At 39.9% G+C, this 24,526-nt stretch overlaps 1 protein-coding gene across 1 annotated transcript in view; it reads left to right on the top strand.

Moving 5' to 3' along the window:
* ush2a (Usher syndrome 2A (autosomal recessive, mild)) overlaps positions 1 to 24,526 on the top strand; it is a 213,367-nt gene that overhangs the window by 129,024 nt on the left and 59,817 nt on the right. Inside the window, exons 40-48 of the mRNA XM_053509206.1 lie at positions 650 to 1,278; positions 6,175 to 6,503; positions 7,139 to 7,261; positions 8,449 to 8,612; positions 11,533 to 11,742; positions 16,931 to 17,133; positions 17,235 to 17,347; positions 20,916 to 21,114; positions 23,849 to 24,017. Coding sequence (XP_053365181.1) covers positions 650 to 1,278; positions 6,175 to 6,503; positions 7,139 to 7,261; positions 8,449 to 8,612; positions 11,533 to 11,742; positions 16,931 to 17,133; positions 17,235 to 17,347; positions 20,916 to 21,114; positions 23,849 to 24,017 — 2,139 coding nt within the window. The remainder of the gene's footprint in view (positions 1 to 649; positions 1,279 to 6,174; positions 6,504 to 7,138; positions 7,262 to 8,448; positions 8,613 to 11,532; positions 11,743 to 16,930; positions 17,134 to 17,234; positions 17,348 to 20,915; positions 21,115 to 23,848; positions 24,018 to 24,526) is intronic.

Below are 24,526 nucleotides of genomic sequence, written 5' to 3'. Positions count from 1 at the left end.
GGGAAGGGCTCATGATCCAAACCATACCACATGATCTGATCAGACATGGTGAAGGCAACGTTATGGCATGACCAAGTACGGCTGGATGGACCCGGGTCACTGGTGTTGGTAATGATGATGTGACTCCTGACGTGTAAGGAGCTCTACTTAGAAAATTAAGAATAAAGAAATTAATTTCAAGTCTTGTGGAAATGGAGGAATTTTCTTTATTTAAAAAAAAAAAAAGGCTGTAATTCCAGAACAGTCGATACAGTATTTAAACTCCTTGAAAAAATAAAGCTGTCAAGATCAAAAATGGAGAAATGGTGATTTGTTAATTATTTGGACCTGACGATTTAAATTAATGTACACTTTAAACAAATCACCATCTCTTCATTTTTTATCTTAACATAAAGGCTTTTTTACTTCCTGCTGTTTCTTATCTTCGTTCTGAAGTTCTAAATCTAGACGAGTTCTTTAAAGCTTTGTGTTAATTGTTGAGAGCTGATGTTGGAAAGGTTTTAAATCACTGAACAAAACAACTCTTTCGGATTTATTAGGCTTCTTTTGAGGTCAGACGGAGTTCACATTCATTTATATGCATTTATTCAAGATCCAACATCATGTCAGCAATAAACTGAATTCTGTATTTTGACCGTCCGTCCTTTAGGCCCTGAATCCGTAGACCCACCAGTGCTGTATGAGGTCCACCCCAGGACCGCTACCATTTCATGGTCTCCTCCCTCACGCCCGAATGGCCACCTTACCCACTACAACATCTACCAGGACAGACAACTCATCAACACCGTGCCTGCTGACACCACCAGCCTCGCCCTCTCCAACCTGGCGCCCTATCAGCAGTACTCCATCCAGGTGGAGGCGTGCACTGAGATGGGCTGCACCCTTTCGGCTAACTCACACACACTCCACACACCTGCGGCTCCTCCGGAGGGTGTTACCAGCCCTCGGCTTTATTCAGACACGCCCACCTCTGTGCTGCTGACCTGGGTTCCTCCTGTGCTTCCAAATGGGCCGCTGGAGAGCTACACGTTAGAGCGAAGACTTAATGGCAGTCAGAAGATCTTCACAGTGGCCTCTATGATGGCCAACCAGACTCTCACCTACCTGGACAGCTCAGCGTCTCTCAGTCCCTGGAGCACGTATGAATACCGGGTGATCGCCACGACCAGGCAGGGAGGCTCCAACAGCAGTCAGTGGGAACAGATCACAACACGACCTTCACGACCAGCAGGCGTACAACCACCCAAAGTGCTGGTGCTCGGCCCAGAATCTGTCCAGGTAACCTTCTGAATGTGCACAGGTAGATCTAAATATATTACTATAAAGACTTTATCTGGATTAGTCAGTTCAGCTAATTTGGTTCAGGATGAAGATCCAATAATAGTAAGATCTGATAAAGAGGGTTGTCCATGTGGTAAGGATCGCTTGTTCTCCTTCTTTAATTGAAATTAGTTTCTTCTTATAAAATAAACCCTGACTTTTTACTGTTTTCGTTTATGGTCTTGCTGGATATTAACATCGCCTTGCACCTTCAGGTCGCGGGTTCGATTCCTGCATGCAGATTAGGCTAATTGACGGTCCCAAAATTGCCCATAGTGTATGAATGTGCCTGTGAAAGTTTACTGGAGGTCCTACTACAGTTGTACAAATAGGAATAAATACAATGGTCACTATTGGCCTCCGCAATCCCTAGTGGGACCACAGAGGTTCCTAGACGGATGGATGGGAGAGATTAACCTGAATCTAATTAAAGGGCCCCTATTATGCAAAATTTACTTTTAAGTCATTATTCACGTCACATTTACAGTATGTCTGTACAAAGGAAAAGCATGAGAGGAAAAAATCACATGTTTTTTGTCTTTTTTGCATTTTATATTAGCCAGGGCTTAAAGTAACCAATTAGATTTTATCCTGAATGTGACATTATAAATAAAATACCTACCACTGGCTCTAATGGTCTCTGGTAGGGCGGGGCTCAGTAGTAGCTCATTTACATAGACACTGAAACAGTTGTTGGAAGAGGAGTGAAATAAAGAAATGTGAGATATTTTTTAAAAGTGCATTATCTGAGGGGCATTTCAGCTTGGAGACCCGTGTTAACTTGTTAAAAAATAATGAAACACAGGACCTTTGAAGCTAATTAAAAACAAGAAATATTTTACTTTTAAATTAAAAAAAATGCAATCCATATAATTTTGCTTAATGGTTCCTCCTTGAATGGACAGTTTCCCTTTTAAGTAGGTTTTAAGAAGAGCATCTATAGAAGAGAAGACCAGTGTTGGGTGTAAGGCGTTACAAAGTAACACGTTAGAGTACCCGAATTACTTTTGTGATGTAACGAGTAATCTAATGCGTTAGCTTCGCCATTTAAGTATCAGTTATTTCGTTTTTTTTTATGTAATCCATTATTTAGACAATTTATATAATCTGTGAGCCAGACAGCAGTCCTTTCGTTAGTCTGTGTGTGAAAGTCGTCCTAAAAGCCTCGCCCTAATCACAGCGCCAAAACTGGCGGTGAATCATGATGAACCGTACTTACGGCCACTGCGCGTGTGGTGTTAGTAGGTGAGATAGGGGTATTAGTAGGTGAGAGAGGGGGATTAGTAGGTGAGATAGGGGTATTAGTAGGTGAGATGGGGGTATTAGTAGGTGAGATGGGGGTATTAGTAGGTGAGAGATGGGGATTGGTAGGTGAGATAGGGGTATTAGTAGGTGAGATAGGGGTATTAGTAGGTGAGATAGGGGTATTAGTAGTTAACAGATTATGGGCCAAACTTCACTGAGTGATGATGGTAGAATAATTATTAAGGTTGTGACTAAAACAACATGCATGAGGAATCACAAAGGAGTTTCATTTTCTGCAGTGGAAAAGTACTGAACTAGTTACTTTTATCAGAAAGTAACGCTGTAATGTAACTGATTACTTTATAATTGACAGTAATTTTGTAATGTAATTAGTTACTTTAAAGAGTAACGTCCCCCAACACTGGAGAAGACATGATCATGTATCTTTTGTTAATAAACATTGTATTTGTCATGGCTTGTGGGCACCTGTGGGAAACCATCACACATACATGAGGTTTCTGTGCAAACTGTTGCCACAAAGTTAGAGGCACACGAGTGTATATGATGTCTTTGTGTGCTGCACAACGGAGAAGTTCAAACCTGTTCCCTCATGACGGTGTCCTTGTAAAACTTAACTGTAGGTCCATGAAGACATGATTGGCCAAGAATAGAGTGGAAGAACTCAAACGGTTTGCAGAACACCTTTGGGATGAACTGATATTCTGACTGCATGCCACGCCTCCTCACTGTACATCAGCACCTGTGTGTCTGACAAAATGATCTCCAAAATCTATCATGCACCTATGAGCATGACGGAAAGGTATCCAGAAACTTTTGGCCATATAAAATAAAAACTTGTTTACATTCATACATTACTGCCTTCCATCAGTTATAATAGTTCATTCAGTTCAGAAGAAACCACATACTGTACAAATCTGTAAACAGCCTGGTACTGTATCAGCCTTGAAAAGCCCTCACTGAACACACAAGAGGAACACGACTGGAGCCCAACCAGTGCTCTCTCTTTCTCTCTCTCTCTTTTTTTTTGTCAAGAATCAGGAACAGAAATGCGCACCACTACAAACAAAATGCATTCGCATAAACCTGTGTAAATAATTAATTTCCCTTAACCCCAGGTTTATTTTAATGTTATTATTATTTTATCAATTTGGAAACCACTCCATTTCCGTATATAACTGGATAAGAGTTCTTAAGTTCACAAAACACATGTTGCATTAACATATGAAGTGTTTTTGTTCCTGTCGAGCTGTTTGCTGTCTCCATTGTCTTTTAAATATCCCCTGTTTTATTAAATGCTCAATATTTATTTATTTTAAGGATCTAGTGCCTTTTATTCTAGATTCTGCCTGGATTTCCCATGCCCAAATGTATTAAATATTACTTTATGTAGAGTATTTTCAGGCAGACAAGACGTGTTAGATGTCTGATCATGGAGGAACTCAGTGTATGTCCTTATGATCTGTGTATAATGTCGCGTAAATTAGATTGTTTACTATGTGACCAACACATGAGTTTAACACCCACACTGTCTAAAGGGTGCAAAAATCATTACAATGTAATCCTGACTTTCATTTTATGCAGATTTGTTCATTACAATATTATGAAAATGCCTTTATACAGTATATGACACAGAAAAGGCTTACAAATAGAAAAACACAATTAATATTTTTAAGCTATAAATGAAGCTTGCCCTAAATGTCCATATTTTACTTTTTAATTTTAGCAAGTTTTACCAGCACACGTCTCAGACCTCCTTCAAATGTGTTAATGCTCCAGTTTTTATACCTCAGACTCCCTCTGTTTCACTCCTCCTTCACACACCCTGTTTTAGTGTCTATTTAAATGAGTTAAAACTCAGCCACACCCGCTAGAGAACATCAGGGCTGAGCCATAAGCTGGGGGTGGGGCTTCTCTTTTATTATACCACATACAGGTCTAAGCTCTGGATAATACAAACATGGAAAAACAAGGGGATGCAGGGAATGTTTTTGTTTTTCTTCTGTATTGAATCTAAAAATGTTTTTTTTTTTTTAAGTGAATTTTGCCCTTTAATTGAAAAAAAAAAAAACAGAAAAAAAACTTTTTAAAAATGAAAGCATTTCTCTACTAAGACATTTATATGATTGCTTTTCCGGCCCGTATGTCTTACATTCCAGTGTATTGAATTGTTTTATGAGCGATTATCCCTTTTATCTTATAAAAAGTGGGGGTACTGGGGGTCTGCTTTCCCAGTTTAACTGTCACTTTCACGAGAGATTTTGTTTTGACTTTTAATTGTCATTTTTTTCTTTGACACTCTGTCACTATTTCTACAATGATCGATGTAATAGTGTACTCATTTTGTCAGTAGAGACGCATCTGAAAGGCGCCTACTTTAAGTGTGTGTGTGTGTGTGTGTGTGTGAGAGAGAGAGAGAGAGAGAGAGAGAGGTGATGTATGGATGAGGGCATGCAGGTATTTGATACACACCGTATTTAAAAGTCAGATGAAGTAAAGCGTTTCTCAAACACATCGACTGATTTCACATTCCGGTGCCGCAGCATCCTCCTAAGTGTTCTACACATTTAAGTTTCGCCCTGAAACGCTGACTTGCGACTGATAAAGCTGCCACTTTGCCTTTCCTCGTGCAGTTCCATCAGAGTTTCATTATAGATAGTGACGGCATCATCCCTGTTCTTAATGTATTGTGTTTCCGGGTGAAAGTCAGCGTGTCTTCACTACAGCAGTGACCTCAGACACTCCAGCTGAGTGTGTAGTGTATAAAGGGTGACGCTTTAATTAATGCTGGTGTACAAACACTAGGACTACAACTGACATAAATCTACACAAACATGTATAAAAGCTTCAAATTCAGTAGAATCAGCTGCAAAAACCTTTTGGAAATCATGTTGCATGCATTTTGCAGAAACTCCCTTAAATTGATATTTTTTATCATGATCTTCTGAAATTGATATCAAGACATTTTTCAAATCAAGAAAAAAATAAAGTTTGATGTGAGCCGATGCTTTCCGAAAGATTTTCTCTTGTTATATAATTGTGTGTGTACTGTCATAAGACACACAGATCTCTCTCTTTACTCTATTAACGCTACTTTGAAGTAGTTTGATGTGCAAAGCTTGACCAAGTGAGAGCTTTTCATTTTCCTCCACATCAACACTGAAAACAAGGAGTTGTGCATGTACAGTATTTACACGCTATGTTCTGTTCGTCTGCTACAGTCCACCTACAAATAACTTTAGAAAGGCCACCACGCTTTTATACTCAGCGACTGCAACTTCCAGCATGGATGAAATTATTTTTAGCTTAAGATCCTTCACCGTTGCCTCCAGCTCCCTAACAGGTGTATGTTAGTTTTCAGGAAGGCGTCTGTGTAGGTTCCATGTCGCCCTGGTAACGATATTATATACAGTATGTATGATTTTTGGTTGTGGTTATTATTGGTTCATAATAGTATCCTCCATGACGAGTATTGAACATTAACCCACGGCATCGCCTGCTTTTTTGGAATATTTGAAAGTTTATTGCTGATGTGAGACACTTGTACTTGTACTAACGAGGACGTGTGTGTACGTTTCTGTGTTATTATAGGTTACATGGACAAGCCCACTGATACCCAATGGAGAAATCATGCGTTATGAGATCAGGATGCCAGATCCACGCATATCCCACACTGACACCTCTTCGCTTAACCGCACAGTCACTGGCCTGGAGCCGTACACCGACTACAGCGTGACCATCCTTGCTTGTTCAGGGGGCGGCGGCTTCGTTGGAGGCTGCACCGAGAGCCTGCCTACTCCGGTCACTACATTACCCATGATTCCACAGGGGCTCCCGGCACTCTCCATTGTCACCATAAGCGAATCTTACCTGGCCGTGTCATGGCAGCCACCGTCACGACCAAACGGCCCTGACGTACGGTAATTAAAATGAGAACGATGGATGTGTTGGGTTTTCTTTTAGGAAAATAAAAATTATAGTATTTCTCTAATATTTGGAACGGATAAAGCTACACTTTTCGTGGTAATAACTGAGTGATTAAAATAATGGTGTAAGCCCGCGGTTAATCATGAGGTGTACCTGGCGGAGATGACAGTATTGGAACAATATGAACCGCTCTTCAAAGACAAGTGTGACAGTAACCAGTTAAAACGGCATAAACAATCCCTAAACACTGAATAATCCCTTAAAGAAGTCCTGCTAATGTGAGTTATATATGATACACGAGAATTACACTCTACAAAACACAGCTTAACAGCCTTTTGTTATTTCCCAGCCTATAACTGGGTCTGTTTTTGAGCTGATTAGGTGGTAAATAAAGCTCTGTGTTCATGTCTGACCATTAATATTCATGACCTTTTTTCCCTCCAATGCCTTGTTTGTTGAACTAGGCTTATGAAGAGCACATTAAACCCAGCTCGCATGATTACGGGCGAAATTAGCATTACTGTTGAGAGTGAGACGGGGGGGTATGGAGGGGGGGGTGGGGGGCAGGCGAGAGGATTGCAGGAGTTGAGCAGGCTGTGATTTATTGGGCCGTTTCTCCTGCCCTCAGGTACAAGCTGCTGAGACGGAAAACCCAGCAGCCCCTGGCCTCCCGTCCCCCTGAAGATTTCAATCGCTGGTACCATGTTTACGCAGGAGACAAATTGTTCCACGAAGATAAAGGCCTTAGCAGGTGAGATTACCAAAATTAGCTTTAACGCAAACGCTGCCAGTGTGTACAAAACTGGTTTTGCGCTCTGATGCCATCTTTTTAATACAGCTCAAAGATACATTAAGCAAATATCCAAAAGAATTAAATTGTTTTTGTGCTAATCTTTCGGCGCGTGTGCTTGTGTGCGCGCGCGCGCGCGTGTGTGTGTGTGTGTGCTTTTGTAGCAGACATCTGCATATTACCTTCCTCCCTTCTCTACTATTTTCTCCCCAGCTCTGAAGTTAATGCATGCTGAACATTATTCATCCCTTTGTCTTTTGCATTACAGCACAAGAATACGTCCATTAAAATAACATATTCATTTTTGTTATATTTAAGGTTTAAAACATTAGGACAGTTTCTTATTTGAATTATGGCAGTATATGATGGGCGTAAACTGTGACTCGTGATGAAACCTCTGCTGAAAGGAATTTTCAATTACAAAGACTTCAGTCACAGTACGGTGATGAGACTCTCAGCCGCAGTAAAACATTTGAACGGTGCAAACGATTTAAAGGAGTCCATACAGTACGTCTGTGAATGACCATCCCGGCCGAGGTGGAGCTCGAAGCTCACTGCAGTCGTTAACGTGAACATTCAGCGAGTGGAACACCTGGTCCTTAAAAATGGTCATGAACGACTTGTAGAAGAGACGCATCTGTGTGTGTGAACTGCACACACACACACATTCACCAACACCACTCGCACATTACAGGAACTCAGCTGGGAGTTATCACCACGTCCCCGTACAGTCCTCGCTCCAGGACATTTCCACATGTTTTGGACATTAAAGGAGTTCCTGGGAGGCCGGCGTTTCAGACGTGACTCAAACAGACAGTCTGATCACAGCTCCGCCGTACTGAGAGAACTTTCTCCCTTGATGGTGTCCAAGCTCTAGTGAGACACTGGGATAAGTGCATTAGTGTATCAGGGGATTATAGAGAGACATAAAGGGAGTTCTTACTCTCAGGACTGAGTTCTGTTATTCTGTAAAATCAAAAGTCCCGTTTTGACTTGAACACGCTCATAATTCATTCATCTTCTTGCCGTTGTTGTAGTAGTAGTTATTATAGTAGTTTTTTTTATAGTTATAGTAGTATTAGATAAAGGTCGCAGCTTTGCAGTGTCTTAAGTCCTGTTGTAGTTTTAACGTCTGAGTCTTTTTACAGATACACCTGGTATGAGTACCAGCTGTTGGTGTACAACGATGTGGGCTACGCCTCAGGAGAGGTGTACTCAGGAGTTACTCTGGCTGGTCCACCACTCCATGCTCCTAACGTGTCTGCTCAGACCATCAACCACACTGCTATCCTGCTTAACTGGACCACACCCAGTGAGATGTCCTTTAAGATTTCTAAATTTTAAGGGGTTTAAAAGCATGAACAGATGTACACTGCCTGGCAAAAAAATTAGTTGTCAAGAAACCCTCCATAGATGTGATCCTCTGGTGGATTCAGGTGGTCCCATAACGTTACTGAGTCTAGACCTGAGTAACTGATCAACCCCAGATCATAACACTGTCTCCAGAGGCTTGTACAGTGGACACTATGCATGATGGGAGCATCGCTTCATGTCCTTCCCTTCTCACCCTGACACGCCCATCACTCTGGGATAGGCTCAGTCTGGACTCATCAGGTCACATGACCTTTCTCCATCACTCCAAAGTCCAGTCTTTATGATCCCTAACAAACTGAAGACTTTTTCTAATGAGTCTCAATAACATGTGGTTTTATTATGGACACACAGCTGTTTAGTCCCAATCCTGTGTGTTCTCATGTGTATGAAAATGCTCTTACTTTTACTATTAAACCTACTGTAGCTCAGATTTCTACTGGACATTTTTTTAAACTATGCAAATTCACCAAGTGTTTAAATGATCTCTGTTCATTGATTATTTTTTTACACCACGTTTCTCCCACAAGACTGATGGTTCACCACTATCCATGCAGATTTTAATTGACTTTTGGACAGTTCAGCTCAGAATTATGACCCTTTTGACATGGGGACTTTCTACAGGCAGGGTACAATTAGTTTTAGTCACTAAGTAGGCATAAAAAGGAACAGTCAAACATGGCTCTATTGACTGATTGTTTAAAGTCTTTTTTTATCAAATTAGGTTTAATGGTTGACTTTTTTTTTAATTAGGCATACACTGATCAGCCGTAACATTAAAACCACTGACAGGTCGAATAAATAACGTTGATCGTTTGATTGTTGATTGATTGTAACACTGGCATGTGTAAAGTGGTGGGAAAGATTAAGCTTTAAGATGTCAACAGTCAGTTCTCAAATTTGATGTGTTGGAAGTAGAATAAATGGGCAAGCGCGAGTATCTGAGCGACTGTAACAGCAGCCAAATTGTGACAGTAGATGGGAATCCTCTCAGAGAGCTCCTATCTTAGCTTAAAACGTCCTAGTTGGGAGTCCTAGACTAAAAGTGATTTAGGAAACTTCTCAGAGCGACTCTGAGTAAGGAAATCACAAAACCCTGTATCTTAGTGAGGGGGTGTGGTCAACCCTATTGCTAAAGATGATGCAGCAATTCAAGGACTGTGATTGGTCGAAAAAAATCTGTAAAGGTCTTAAAATGCGCTCTTTGTGAAAATAGAATACATGATAATAGAACAGAGAGTAAAGTCATAATGTTTGTATATGAAGAAACTGTTTGATCATGACGACAGGCTACCTTATCCAAAGTTTCTGTTATAGGCTAAATATCTTAAAGTTAATTAAACAGCCAAATGTTGAAAATGTGTCCACTTTTGAAGCAACCAATTTCCACACAGTAGTTACTATATATACTTTCTTACATTTATTTATTATACTGATTTTATTACTTGTAATCTATTTTAGATTGATGGGAGCAAAACAGCTCAGCTTTCACCAGTTTACATGATTACAGGACGGTCTGTTTAAGTTACACCTCTGGATGGTATGTAATCAACAATCCAAGAGAGATGGAAGGAGGTAAAACAACAAGACAACCAAATTGGACAGAAGATCAGTGTTTCCTTTTATGTTCAGTGTTTGGAGAACATTTCTTCTTTCTGCTATTTTGTCTTCTGCTCTTAAACATCTTAAAAGTCCTCCTCTCCTACTCTTAACAATTTATACCTTAGGAGCTGTTTTTAGGGCTAGGATGTTTCGTGAATAATTTTTATCTTTAATAAGATTTAGTCTTAAGTCAAGTCTCAAGTCTCATTTATTTATATAGCCTTTTATGCTACAACGTAGACCAAAGCACTGAACATCCAGGACACTAAAAGAAAAAAAGAAAAAATAAATAATAATAATAAAATGCACAATACAGTACATACAATGGAAAAGTCAAGAATTAAAAGTGACAGAGTACAAATACGTTTTAACATGAGTTTTAAAAACCTCAACTGAAGATGCAGATCTAACATCAGAGGGAAGCGCATTCCATAGTCTAGGACCAACAACTGAAAAGGCTCGATCCCCTTTCGTTTTTAGACGAGTTCTCGGTACAAACAGCTGAAAACAATTGGAGTACCTTTGTACTCTACAAGAGTTCATACGCACCAAGTCCTTAATATATTCCGGGGCCAACTCATGAACGGCTTTATAAACTTACAACAACACCTTTTACTGAATTCGATGTTTCACAGGAAGCCAGTGAAGCCTTTCTAGAACCGGAGTAATGTGCTCCCTTTTCTTGACACCAGTAAGGAGCCTCGCTGCAGCATTTTGAACCATTTCCAGCTTCGATATTTAGTCCTAAATTTAAGGGGGAATTCCAAGAAAATGTTATAATTCTAAGAACTAGAAGGAACGTTTAGACTTAAGAAGCTTTGTGAATTCGGGCCCAGATCATACCTTCCAAAAGTTGTCCAAGGACAGACACGTGGTGGGCTCACGAGGCTCGTAGACCTGCGTTAGGAGCGAACGCTCATCGGTCTGGTCCAGATGCTGTAATACAGTCTGTTAAGGCTGGCTCTGATAGAAACACGTCAGAAAACACAGAGCATCACAGTTTGCTTCCACACTGCAAAATCTGTTCTGTTCAGGAATTGCTAACATTTTAGCTCCAGATCCCACAGCACGTCTTTAGAGGTTTGGCCTCCAGGTCGGTGCTTAATGTAATGGCTGATCGCTGTGTAGAAAATACAGAAAGATTTATGGAAAATCTTTGCTCTTAAGTCTCTCAGCCTTGGCCTTCTCTTTTATGTGGTTGTTGCTTATCATCATCTTTGTCTCTCTCCTCCTCTTTCCCTCCGTGCCTCTCCTCTCAGCTCTGCAGGACCTACAGGGAAAAGTGGAGCTCTATCTTCTGACAGTCAATTCCATCCAGGAACGGCAAACACTGCAGCTTGACCCCTCGGTGACCTCGGTGCTGCTCTCTGACCTCCAGCCCAACACCGAGTACACACTCTCGCTGACTGTGTCTAATGGAGCTCACAACATCACTAGTCCAGAGGTCACGTGTATTACTGCAGATGGTGGTGAGTTCAAAGAGTAGCGGTTTAACAGTCCTGGTTCCGCTCTGGTAGCTTTTTCAGGAAACAATAAAAACGAACATGTTTATCTTTCCTTTATTAAACTGAATTACATCAAAATCATTTTTACTAATGAGTGGTTGAAATGAATGTGTTTGTGTAACACATGCTGAGTATTAAATTCCATCATGGTGCTGTGGTTAAGATGTACAGATGTAGAAGAGAGCCCTCAAATTCAAATTTTATTTGTCACATACACAGTCATACACCGTACGATATGCAGTGAAAGGCTTGTACGACCGCCGGTGACCTTAAAAAAAAAAAAAAAACTATATAAAGGGGAATAAATATAAATATTAATAAAAAGAAATGAAATACAAAGGAAAATAAATGTAACTAGTAAAATAAACAAACTGTACAAATAAGGGCATAATAAAAATATTACAAAATATAGAAATATAGGAATATAGGGGGGGAATATATATATACAATTTTTACATGTTTTAAAGTGGCAATAGCTGTGCAAATATGCATAAAAAGTGACTTATGAAAATACTGTAGGGATGATGTCATAGTGCCTAGGCCCTAACGAAACCGCAGGAAATGGAATGACGACAGCCTTCGGTACTCCACATCGGCCTTGAAGATCTAGCGGCTGGGTTTGTTGTGGGTTATGTATTTATGCCAATTAGCACAAAAACTCTAAAGGAACATGAAAAAAATCTTCATAAAGAATTCTAACCAATCGTGTACAAGAATGTATTTTTACTGTATAACCAATCATAATGCAGAAGGCGGGATTTGTTGATTTGTTAACCCCAAGCAAGCTGACAGTTTTGCAATTGAGTTTTATTTATTATTTCGATCGTCGTCTTCATTATCTGTAACTTAATTATACATAAACGTGGTTTAGACTGAAACTGAGATTTAATAATGGGCTAAAAAGAAATTTATTGAAACCAATCACAGTGGAGAAGGCGGGGTTATGTAACCTCATGCTAAGGTCTGCTAATCATTTTAAATTGAATTTTTATTTATAATTAATTTTTACAAGGAAATAAACAGAAACAATGTTTTTTTCTTTAAGTATTAAAAGGTCTCAGTAAGCTAGTGATCAGTTCTTTTATGTCACACCTTCTAGTTAATGTAGCATGTTATTATAAAGGTTATAATATGTTATTATAAATTTGTTATTATTAATTTTTTTTTCTTCATATGTTCTTTAAAGGTCTGCTTTATGAAAAGTTTCCACAGATGCTGGAACTTGAAGGCAGTTGGCCTGCTGATTGCATTGACTTATTTTCAGTCGTGCTGTCAGTACTTAAAACATTTTCTTGTGATTTCCATCAGTCTGCCGTCCTCACATCACTTCAGTCAGACCTGTTCATGGAGATAAAGCCAGCTGAGACCAATCTCCCAATTGATTAAATATTTGCTCTCCGTTCTCTAGAGGCGTCCAGAGAACATTTGCGTTTTACCCGAAAAATTTTTGATATACCGACCTCTGCGCCGTGATCAATAGTAATTAAATTGTCCTGCTTCCCTCGCAGTAAAAGTACTGATTCACCGATAATACAGGTATCAGATTAATCTCTCCCGCTCTCTCTCTCTCTCTCTCTCTCTCTCTCTCGCTCTCTCTCTCGCGCTCTCTCTCTCTCTCTCTCTCTCTCTCTCTCTCTCTCTCTCGCTCTATCTCTCTCACGCTCTGACTCACACATCTGCATACACTCTAACACACACCTGTGCAGACTCATACCGCAGGTTACCCCTCGTTGAGTTCGGTTGAAATGTCTCCCCTAATCCAGTGGCGAATGGCTTAGAGTAGCATTAGCATTAGGAAACGTAACTGGCTTTTGCCTGCAGTGTGTCATAACTTTTCCCTCTCCTAATCCTATTCACATAGTAAAATCCACATTAAAAACATTAGATAATCATTACCTCCCAAATAAAAGTTACGGGCCGTTTAGCTAAGCGCTTTCACCGGTAATTTCATTATTTTACAGCCTAAAGGGCAGCTCGCTTTAACAACTGCAGTTGAACCTGCAGATCATATTAAGGCAGCGGGTAATGTACATGTTAAGAGAGCCTTAATTAAGAAGTTGGACAGGATGGTGTGTGAAGTCTTGCGGAGTGTGAATGTCGCCGGAGTGGAAGCGATGTGAACACGGAGGCAATAAGCGGCAAAGAAAGAGAAAACTACTGTTAGCTAATGCGTTTCTCTCCGGCGGAGATCTCTAGTGTCGGCTAAGCGCGGTTTATAAGCACAGTGATTACCCTGATGGCTTTATGGATGATAATAAATGATTAAAATACATTAATTGTAGATTATGAGGTAAAAAAAAAAAATTGGAAAAGAAAGTAGTTGTGATAACAAAATAAACAATGGTTTGTAACAAGACTAAAGAGTTATTAACTTAAACTATGCCATGGTTTAAACCGAAGCATTGTGTACTGTATGTATTAACTAGAAAATAATACATAATAATAAAATAATAAAAACAAAATAATAATATAATAGAAATAATAAACTGCACAGGGAGCGGCTTGTTTGTGTAAACGCCTTATAATCTGTGTTTCCTCTAATGTTGGTACTGGATAAACAACAATGCCATTCCTAAATAATAAATAGTAAATTATAACAAATGTATGTTTAACAAATAAACAACGTTCCCCTGAACCCTTATCAGGTACAGGAGGGTCCAGACTCACAGTACTGTACAGTAGGTGTCCATCCACACACTTCCAGGATGTGTTTTTCTGGCACTTTCCGTACTCTGTATCTCTGTGGGAGAGAACGCGACGCTGCCACTGGTCAGGGTTCGACTCATTATTCCCACCGTACGCTCCATACAGGCTCAAGGAAAAGCCTTTGGACAGACACATGAATTAATATAATCTGAGACACACCGGATATTTTGCAGATACTCCACTATTACCTGCTTAGTCCTGAAGACGGGACTGGGTCAGGATACAGGAATGTTCCGGTAACGTCCTTTTATCTTTAGACTGATTATGGGTGACAGATCAGGTGACGACACCGTGTTAGATTCATTCAGAGCTCTGGAATGAGTATTTGATCTCTCTCCCTTCTCCAGTGTCTTTCAAGGCTCTTTTACAAAATTCACCGGGCTTAAAGTGAAAAATGTTAGCACTATGTGTGTGTGTGTGTGTGTGTGTGTGTTAGTTTACAGAATATGGTGCTTTGTAGGACACTGGGAAGCACCGGTGTAAGAAGAGAAAGAATCCCCCAGACTGACTCAGTTAACCTCCCGCCCCCTGGTGCAGTACTCCATTTCCACCACGCTCCGTCAGGACTGATTCAATTTACCCACAAACCGTCTGCTGGGACCTCCCCAAAACACAGACAGAGAGAGAGAGAGAGAGAGAGAGAGAGAGAGAGAGAGAGATGCAGCCACCGTTCTGCGCTTCTATCTTTTGTAAATTAGGAAGAGAGTTTCTAAACACTCAACATACCGCATGTTATAACTCGAGATCCTGTTCTGTGATTCTGCAGATTACAGAGTTAGAGTTATATTCGTGTTCAAAGAAAAATGTAACAAAAATATTTTTTTATTTTTTTATATAAGAGAATGGACTTTTAGAACTTTATAAAACCAGTAGTTTTCCTTAGTTTTTTTGACCCTTAACGTGACGTGGCGAGTTTTTCCAGACTACCGTTGGGTACGTGGCGTTCACACGAGTCTCACCAGCACATAAACTACAGAATTCTGAGTTTTGAGTGTTGGCCTGTATTTTTTAAAAGAATAGCTTTTACTGTACTGTAGCTACGCTCAGAACATCAGAACACGAATTAAATAATACAAGTAAATAATCAAAATAATGGTTGGGATAAATCCAGCCGGTCCTGCAGCTATAAACACATTCATGTAACAGTACATCCTTAAACACTTCATTAATCATCAGTTATTAATTACCATAAAATCTTACGCTCATATACACACCTACCTTTATCTTTGATCACAATCATATTTTATTAGTTCTGGTTTCTTTTTAAATGTACAAACCTAACCAGACATTTTATGTGGATTTTAAACCTAATTACAAAATAATATTTTTTTGTAAATGAATTAATTTATTCATTGTTTTTTATTGTTAGTTTGTTATAGTTGATTAATCATGGCAGCTCACATTTTAAGAGACACTGCTCTGAGCTACCTGGATACGATGCAGGAGTTGATTGATTGTGGACAAACCCAGCGAAAATATTCTGTCTTTTTTTTATTATTTAGCAAATTGTCACAGCTCTAAAACTCATTAACAATGAAACAATTTAAGAGTTATCTATAATACATGTGATTATTCTTCTACTACTATACATTTTTTGTTCTAAACACCAGGCGAGTCACTCGCTCATGCTGGAACCAGTAGTCACGTTCTCTGTGTTCTCGTTTACACACTCAGATCCTGTGTGTTCTCCGGTCAGAGCGCATCCTTCTGCATCTCTTATTGTGCAGATACAGGATCCTTGGAAAGGTCTTATTGTTCTCACTAACACAATAATGCAGGCAGTTGCTGACCATCAGTGTCAAGAGGGAAAAAAAGAAAGAAAGGAAAAGCTGAAGATTCAGCAGCGAGGCTCTGAAGTGCTTTCAGTCCAGAGAGACCTCATTTAGCAAGATTCAGTGTTTCTGAGGAACAGGGGCTGTTTGGGCGGGGGGGGGGGGGTTGGGGGAGGGGGGGGGGGGTTGAGAGAGGCCAAAACTAAACCTCATGGCACTAGGATGTGTTTGGTTCATAATCTTTAAATCTTTAAGTATGTGATTAAACCTAGTATAGAGTCCAGACATGTAAACAGCAGCAGTGTTTCTTTGTTTTAAAATCAGTCATTAATCCTTTTTGTGCATAAAATGATACTGGACACACTAAAAGTACCAATGAATGCTGTTTAAATGATTTATGTTTCTTTTTATCCGATTTATCTGCAAGCTAATTATATTAAATTGTGATTAAATGCTGTTTGAATATTATTTGATGATAAAAGCCAGTGTGTTGCGTTCCCCTTTTTAAGCTTTACAGTCCCACAGAGCAGAAAAACACATAGAATTGTTCTTCTTCATGTATCATATATGTACGGTATCATGACAATTATTGTAAGTGACTGATAGTGATCTAATTATTTTATAAAATCACCATTGGATGTTTTTGTCCTTCCTGTTCTTACACCTTCGCTCAGAGCCTGAAGGAGTCTTTCCCCCGGAGATCGTGACCCTCAACAGTACATCGGTCCGGGTTCTCTGGGCAGCTCCTCTGGTTCCTAACGGAGCCATCACGCACTACTCTATTTATCTGGACGGTCACGTGTACAGCTCGACCGACAACACATCTGGATCCCTGGAGCTGGGAGGCCTCCAGCCTTTCACCGTATACGATGTTCAGGTCAGTCTTGTGTTCTGCTCTTACACGCAGCCAGAATATTAGACACTGTATGACTGATGGCAGTAGAAATATGTTTGTGTTTTTGTCGTGCGGGTGTTTAGGTGGAGGTCTGCACAGTGTTTGCATGTGTGAGGAGCAACAGCACCAAGTTAACGACGGTGGAGGAGACGCCAGCGGAGATCCCCGCGCCCGCCATCAGAGTGCTCGGCTCCAGGTGAGCTGCAGAGATCTCCGTCTTCTTCTTCTTATTATTATTATTATTTAAATCATTCGGAAGATCACGTCGTCTCCTGAACAAACAGTATTATAACATCTGCACATTCAGCTTGTTTAAGGCACGATATGTCTGGTGCACCGTCATTACCCATAATCCCCACCCAGAATTCCTTACCGCGCCGTATCATATTGCTGTTTTGCTGTATCGCTTCCCCTCCCTGTAGAATCCCTGATCTATCGGCCCGACACTCCCGGCTGCGGCTCACACGTGCCCCAAACACTTCATTTATTTGCTGTGTGAGATTTGCTACAGTGGAATTTAATCAATAACTAATTCATTATTTCTGTTCCTGGTGCCGCGTTTTGGGGCCGGAGTGACAGAATCAACACCTCGGCTTAAGGTTTGATTGAAATATGACAAGTGCCTCAGCTGATGGCTTACTCACTCCTGCTGCTGAATATGAATTTCAGCTGTTTTTTTCTCTGTAAGGGATTAACACTCAGACGCCGCTAACACCTTGTGTGATATAATAGTCATTCTTGTTTAATACCCCAAACCCCTCATTTCTTAACCAAGGATGAACTGCAGCTTTTTAGTTGGTTTTTATTCCATTTGTCTCTTATTTCCACATTTGTGTTCATTGAGCCGCTCGATACTGCGCTCATTAGTGTTGAAAAAAGTCAACCTTTCATATTTTTATAGAAATTCATAAACACTTAATAAGATCTGCCTCTATTAAAGGGCATCTATTGTGCAAAATTTAAGTCAGTCATTTTTAGATGTTTATTGTGTACGAGTACAAAAAAAATACTGAAATAAAAACACTTCCTGCTTTTTATCTTCTTTTTTTTTGTATTGCCCGAGGCTTAAACAATCCAATTATATTTTTTCCTCTTATGTGACCTCATAAAAGCCCCTTCCCTCCCCCGGCTTGTTGCTCACTCTGCTCTTCTATGAGTGGGCGTGGCTCAGTAGCTCATTTCCCTAGACACTTAAACGGCACATTTGTAGTGGGAGTTAAATGAAGTTAGTTAAGGTACAAAAAATGAAAAAAAATCTAAGTGCTATTTCAGCTGGAGTATTAACACAGACAAGTTTGTAGGTCCTCTGAGTCCCGTGTTAGCTTAATAAAGAAATAATAGGTTATGGGACCTTTAACTTACTGGTACATTTGAAGCTGAGGGTCATCGCCATGGCTTAGAGGTATTAATGTTTCTGCAACCTAAAAGAGGGTTTGTTTGTTATTAAGTCAAAAATGTTGTTTTATCAAGAAAATGTATAAAGCATTTAAAATCCCACCTTATTACCTTTTAACACCATATCTGTATTTCTGAATTTGGGGTAAAATGAGTTGTTATTATCGCTGTTCCTGTTACTAGATGGTTTTTGCTTTCTGTAGGATTACAGTGTACAATAATGAGTTCATTGCATTACTATTCATACTATTCAAAAGGTTAAGTGAGTGTGTTTGCGTGTGTGTGTGTGTGTGTGTGTGTGTGTGTGTGTGTGTGTGTGTGTGTGTGTGTGTGTGGTATTTGTCCTCAAGTTCCCACGTTAGGTTTATTCTTGCTGTGCATTTTTATGTTTGCTTGACAGGATTGAAAAAATCACTTAAAGCCACGTGATTAATAATTAATATCTCAGCTTTTTATAGGAGCTCAAAAACACCCAGAGTCAAAGGCTCAGTATAGAGAATTATATCATCATATTATCATTTATCTTTTCTGCAATATTAGCTTTTTAATTCTGTCAGTAACAAAAACAGGATGAGGTGAAAACTCTCCGCCTGTCACAGAGCAGCTCTTCTCATGACTGGAGCGTGAAAGTCGATATCGGAAGTGCATCAAAAAAAGAAAAAAGAAAAAAGAAAGGAAAGGCTGACGCTCGCTGTAACTCACTGTCCAGTTCGGACTTTGCAGTAAGTCGTAAAGCCGTGTTACCTAATCCCACCTACAGACTGCCAACATGAGCTGCAGGATTCTCTGCCAGCGCTGCACTTGGCACGCTGCAGAATCGGCTTTGTGTCCTGGTTCCTGCTCTTCGTTTCTTCCAGCTGCAGTTTTCTCCACTTACACTGATACAAACCTCTCACTGATGGTAATTATAGAACTATAGACAGAGCTGTAACATTTCCCCGACGGCTAAACAGAACAGTGTGTGTGTGTGTGTGTGTGTGTGTGTGTGTGTGTGTGTGGGTGGGTGTGTGTGTGTGGGTGGGTGTGTGTGTGTGGGTGGGTGTGTGTGTGTGTGCGTGTGTGTGCCCTGTGCTGGATTGGCACCCTGTCCTGGATAAGCACTATAGAGAATGAATGAATTTGAGAGAACCACTAGTGGTAGAAAAGTGCAACTGCAGCTAAAATGATGATGAAAATGTCCCATCCCACATCCTGAGAGTCATCACACAGTAGTGTACATGACAGAGTAGTTACTGATTCTAACATCGGAATAAACCAGATGCACAAAATATGCATTAAAAAATGTAATGTTAAATTATATAAAAAACACGTCTAAAGATCGATTGCTGTGTGACTCCTCAGTTCAATTTGTTTGCTCAGTTTTAATTTAAATCTCTATTGAATCATTTTATTTGATCTCTATTCTAGGGTTTTTGGCCACAGGGAAATTTCAAAGAGAAACTGAAGCGATGTCTGAAAATTGGCAACCGATTATGAGCTGAAAAATGACACACCTTCTGTGCATTTGTATTTCTCACATACTGTAGAACAGCCATGGAAGAGAAGAGCAATAGATTTTTCCACAACTGCAGGATTGTGGACTGTAATTAAAGCCATAAAACAAATTCTAGGATTCATTTTTAAATGACATTTTAAATGCATTTTGCACATCAATGCATCTATTTAATTTTTGAAGTATATGAACGTTTCATTGGTCTTTTATATTTTCAACAAATTAAGCACCACTTTAGACAAATGACCAAAAAAAAAGTTGTTTAGCATATTGGGGGCGTGTCCTGATGTAAATGATATAGCCGTGCAGGAGCAGAGCAAATAGGATGTGGTGTGAAATTTAGTTTATGCGTAATGGCAGCATTTTTATCTGGTTCTGAGCACTGACATGAAGAGCTTTATTGTACATAATGCAATATTATTATTATTATTATTATTATTATAGAAAATGTGGAAACAAGAGACTCTAAAACGAAGTCAGTTGATCGACATTTGCACCAACAACCAAATGTGCTCCTTTTATAATAGTAGATGGTTTTCCTTTTATGGAAAAAAAAATCTTGGACGGAACCGAGGCTTTATGGACGCCGTGGAAGTCTCGCATGTAAAAATGAAGAGGCTCCGTAAGAGGATGTCTTCAGGTTTTATTGTTTTCCTTCTACACACCGTCAGCTATTTGTTAAAATCTTAATAAATTTATAAAAGGATTTGGATGTAGGCAAGTTTCTTGTCCTGCCTTGAACATGATGTCACTCCACATTAGACCTTTGAAACGACACACTTCGAGTGGAATTCTGCGTCCATAGCGCGGTGCACCGTAATCATATGGTTCATGGCTCCATAAAGCCGTAACAAAACTTCTGCTCTTGGTTTTGTAGATCCATCAGACTGGAGTGGTCGTCACCTGGCCGGCCCAACGGCATCCTGGGAGGATATAACATTCGCCGCAAGACCCTTAAGCCCTGTGAAGAGCTCCAGGCCAAGCAGGCCGTGCCTCCCCAAACCCACTGCTCATACGTGCAGTGCCCCGTAAACCAGGAGTTCTGTGGAAATTCCTGTTACCATCCCAGAGAGCAGGTTAGTGCATATGACAATAAATACTTTACGTTTCATCATGCTTATGATTATGATAAGGTCTTCATGAAGGTGTTATAATTGTCTTTTTAATTATTGTGTTACTTACTAATATTTTTACTACAAGCAGTTTTCCAAGGCAACGTCTGTGTCTTCAGGACTGAGGAGTTCCGCTGTTAAGGCTCACTGGATTTAATCTTTAAGCTCTAAAACACATCTCTAAATAAAAGCACAAATTAATATTGATTAATAAAGCAGCCAATCGGATTTTGATGTATCATTAGTCGCATCATTCTTTCACTAGATCGACATGTTACTATGCAACGTTCAGGTTATTTATCATTAAAAAGAAGTACATTTAGCATCTCGCTGAGTTATTACAATAATATTGAAACACACAAGTTTTTGTAGTTAGCGTGTTTCTGTGTTTGACGTGAGATTGTTCTTTGCTAGCTCTGAGCCTCAGTGAATGACTGAAGGAGGAAAATCTGCAGATTTATTAAACTTTACAGAATGTTGTGGGTGAGATCCCCCAAGGATCAACAGTGTCGGAAATATAAGGACGTGCTGTTGAATCGATTAAAAGATTTAAGGATCACATGGATGATCAGGTTATTGCCTGCTTAATTAATAGGTTTTGTTTTTAAGTAAACAGCAACGTCGTGCTAATTGTATTTAATATGTTTTTATTATTTTTTTATAAAACTAGCGTGTTAGTGTTCTGCGCGTCATGTAAAGTGCATTTAAAATAATTTAGTATAGTCGTGTTTTAGGTGTCCTCTGAATGCCTGTCGTTTCTTTCGACTATAATCAGATCTGTGGTGGTGTTTTATAGTTTTAGCGAACACATATGATGAGCACAGGTGTGCAAGTGGACGATTATCGCAGGACTCGTAACACCTGCAGAGTTTTTAATTGCTGTTACCTTTTTATCTGTTCCAAAGAAGTAAAGGAGCGCTAACTGGCAACACAGCTTTATTCTATGATTTGCTAAAAGTTCATTTAAAAAAATACATTTTGCCATCTTAGACCATTCTGTTTGTAGGTATGGTTTCTCCTGCATGACAAGTTCAAGCACTTACAGAAAAATGTATATGAATTTTAAACCGAGTCTACAGATAATCTTTCTTCTCACTTGGAAAAAAAAAAGTGCCAACCCATCCGATGTGGCAATGCTACACCTACAAATATACTGCTATGAGTTTACCGCTTGAGTGTAAATGATATGTATTTGAGAGACCCACTTATGTTGCAAAATCTTTTTTTTAAAAACGGCAGACATCTGTGATCAAAGTGATTCAGTTGCATGAATTTTATGCCCCGCTGATAGATTGCAGCATTTTAACGCAGATTTTCTTATATTTAAATTATTGTTAAAATATGCTACGGATATGTTTAATCATAATCGTCATAGTTTTTTTTATTCCTAAGCAGGTACCATTTAACAATAATCAATAAGAAAATGTCAGTGAATAAATATTAATTAGTATCATCAAAGAGAATGAATACATTTTTGCCAAGCCTCGCAGTTTATCAGTAACTGATAATACAGTTAATCGACTACGTACTAGGGTTATAAAACAGCTTAAATTAGCTTACAGGCAATTAAAGATTTTTGCATCATTACTTGTAAGGGCCTCAGGGTTAGAGGCTAAGATTTAAGTAAAATACTCCTGTATCGAGGATGCAATGAGCCATTTTGGCATTTTAACACAAAGCTTTCATGCCCGCAGTTGTTTTCAGGAAATAGATTAACTTGTCTCCTGCAATTGCTGCAGTCCTGATGTTATTGAAACGCTGCCAACTTGGCAAGTGAGCGCGAGCCATACGTCTCCCCCAGCTCAAGAGTAGACAGTAATGCTCTGGAGGCCTGGACACAAAAGAATACGGCTCAGGAAAGACGAGCTCGCCGCGTTCGACAGCAGCCGTAGAATAGAGATGATTCACTGGGTCTTACAGAATGAATGTAACAGAGCCATCTGCCAATATTCCCTTGTTGTGTCGGTCTGATATAACCATTTCACAACATGACTGATCCAGAACATGCTTTTTTATGAGTGTGTGTGTGTGTGTGTGTACAGTACGCGTCGAGGGTAACAAATGTCATCAACATATTGGAATAGTCCAATACGACCCCTAATCATCACCCATGTTGTGAGATAGAGTCAGAATCGTGTCGTCCTTAACCCGGTTTATTAGTGACACTCACTCTCATTAAGGGCCAGATTTTTGATAAATTGTTTATTTCAGTGTTCTATTGTTTTTTTATTTTTTATTGTCTATTATGTTCATCTGAATTCAAGTCAAACTGAAAGTTTTTTTCTTTTGCATCAGAGTGATCCCTAACAATATGTTTCAGCTTGAAGACTAGCCAAAAGGTAAGGACGATGTCAGTGGCTTGGGGCAACACAGATTTTTCAGACTCCACCAGACTGAAGTCCCAACGCGCTCAGAAAATCTATCCTGGCCTGATTTCTTGCCAAAATAGACAATGAAGTGTGTCTAAATATAGCGTGGCAGTGGGAGGAGGAGGAAGACGAGCAACCCCAGGGCCACACCGCTCCCTGAACCTCCGTGAGCCTGAGCGGGGCCTCCTCAGGGGCCGAGGCGTCGCCACCTCCTTTATTCTAAAATTTCCTTGAACTAAAAGGAACTTTTTTAGCACTTAAGAAATGTATGCATAAAGAGTTTTAAACAGATTTTGCATGTGTGTGATTGTGCATTTGTCTTTGTGTAGGTGTGTTGTGATCAGACCGTACACAGCCTAAAAGAATCCCACCAGTGCTGTAATGAGCGCTACCTACCGGCTGTAAATGACTCTGTGACTGTTTGCTGCGGAGGGAAGTTACAGGAGCTTCTCCCACAATACCAGTGCTGTGGAGATTACTACGTCCACATCCGCCCAGGTACGCGCCGCTACGCGCCGCTACGTCTTTATACGAAGTAGCTGGGGTAAATTATTTATAAAGATGTGCAGATTCTTTGTGTTTTGTTTTGTTTTTTGCTTAGAATCCCATGAATATGGATGATTAGATTTTGTTAAATATCACTTATCCAAGGGGTCGTTCAAGTCAAACCGGGACTCGTGATAAAATTTCTGATGAATGAAGGCGTGAACATGATTGACATTTACAGAAGACTTCAAGCACAGGACTGTGATGTGACTCTTAGTCGCAGTAAAACATTTGGCCTTTGACCTTTACTGCATCTGCATTCAGCTGCTGCTTGTTTGAGTCTTTCTGCCTTCAGTCTTGTGTTCAGTAACTGAAAGCATGCTGTATCTCACCAGTAAGTGTAGCTCCATGCTACTTTAATTAGCAGTTACATCATCGGTAAGCACCAGAGACTGTGTTCCATTGGCAGGCGTACACGCCCGTGCCATAGCGCTGCCTCCACCATGTTGTCATGACAGATG

This window comes from Clarias gariepinus, chromosome 13 (assembly GCF_024256425.1).
Source record: "Clarias gariepinus isolate MV-2021 ecotype Netherlands chromosome 13, CGAR_prim_01v2, whole genome shotgun sequence".
NCBI classification, from domain to species: Eukaryota; Metazoa; Chordata; class Actinopteri; order Siluriformes; family Clariidae; genus Clarias; species Clarias gariepinus.
The sequence above is the reverse complement of the archived record's forward strand: the minus strand, read 5'-3'. Positions and strand labels throughout refer to the sequence as shown.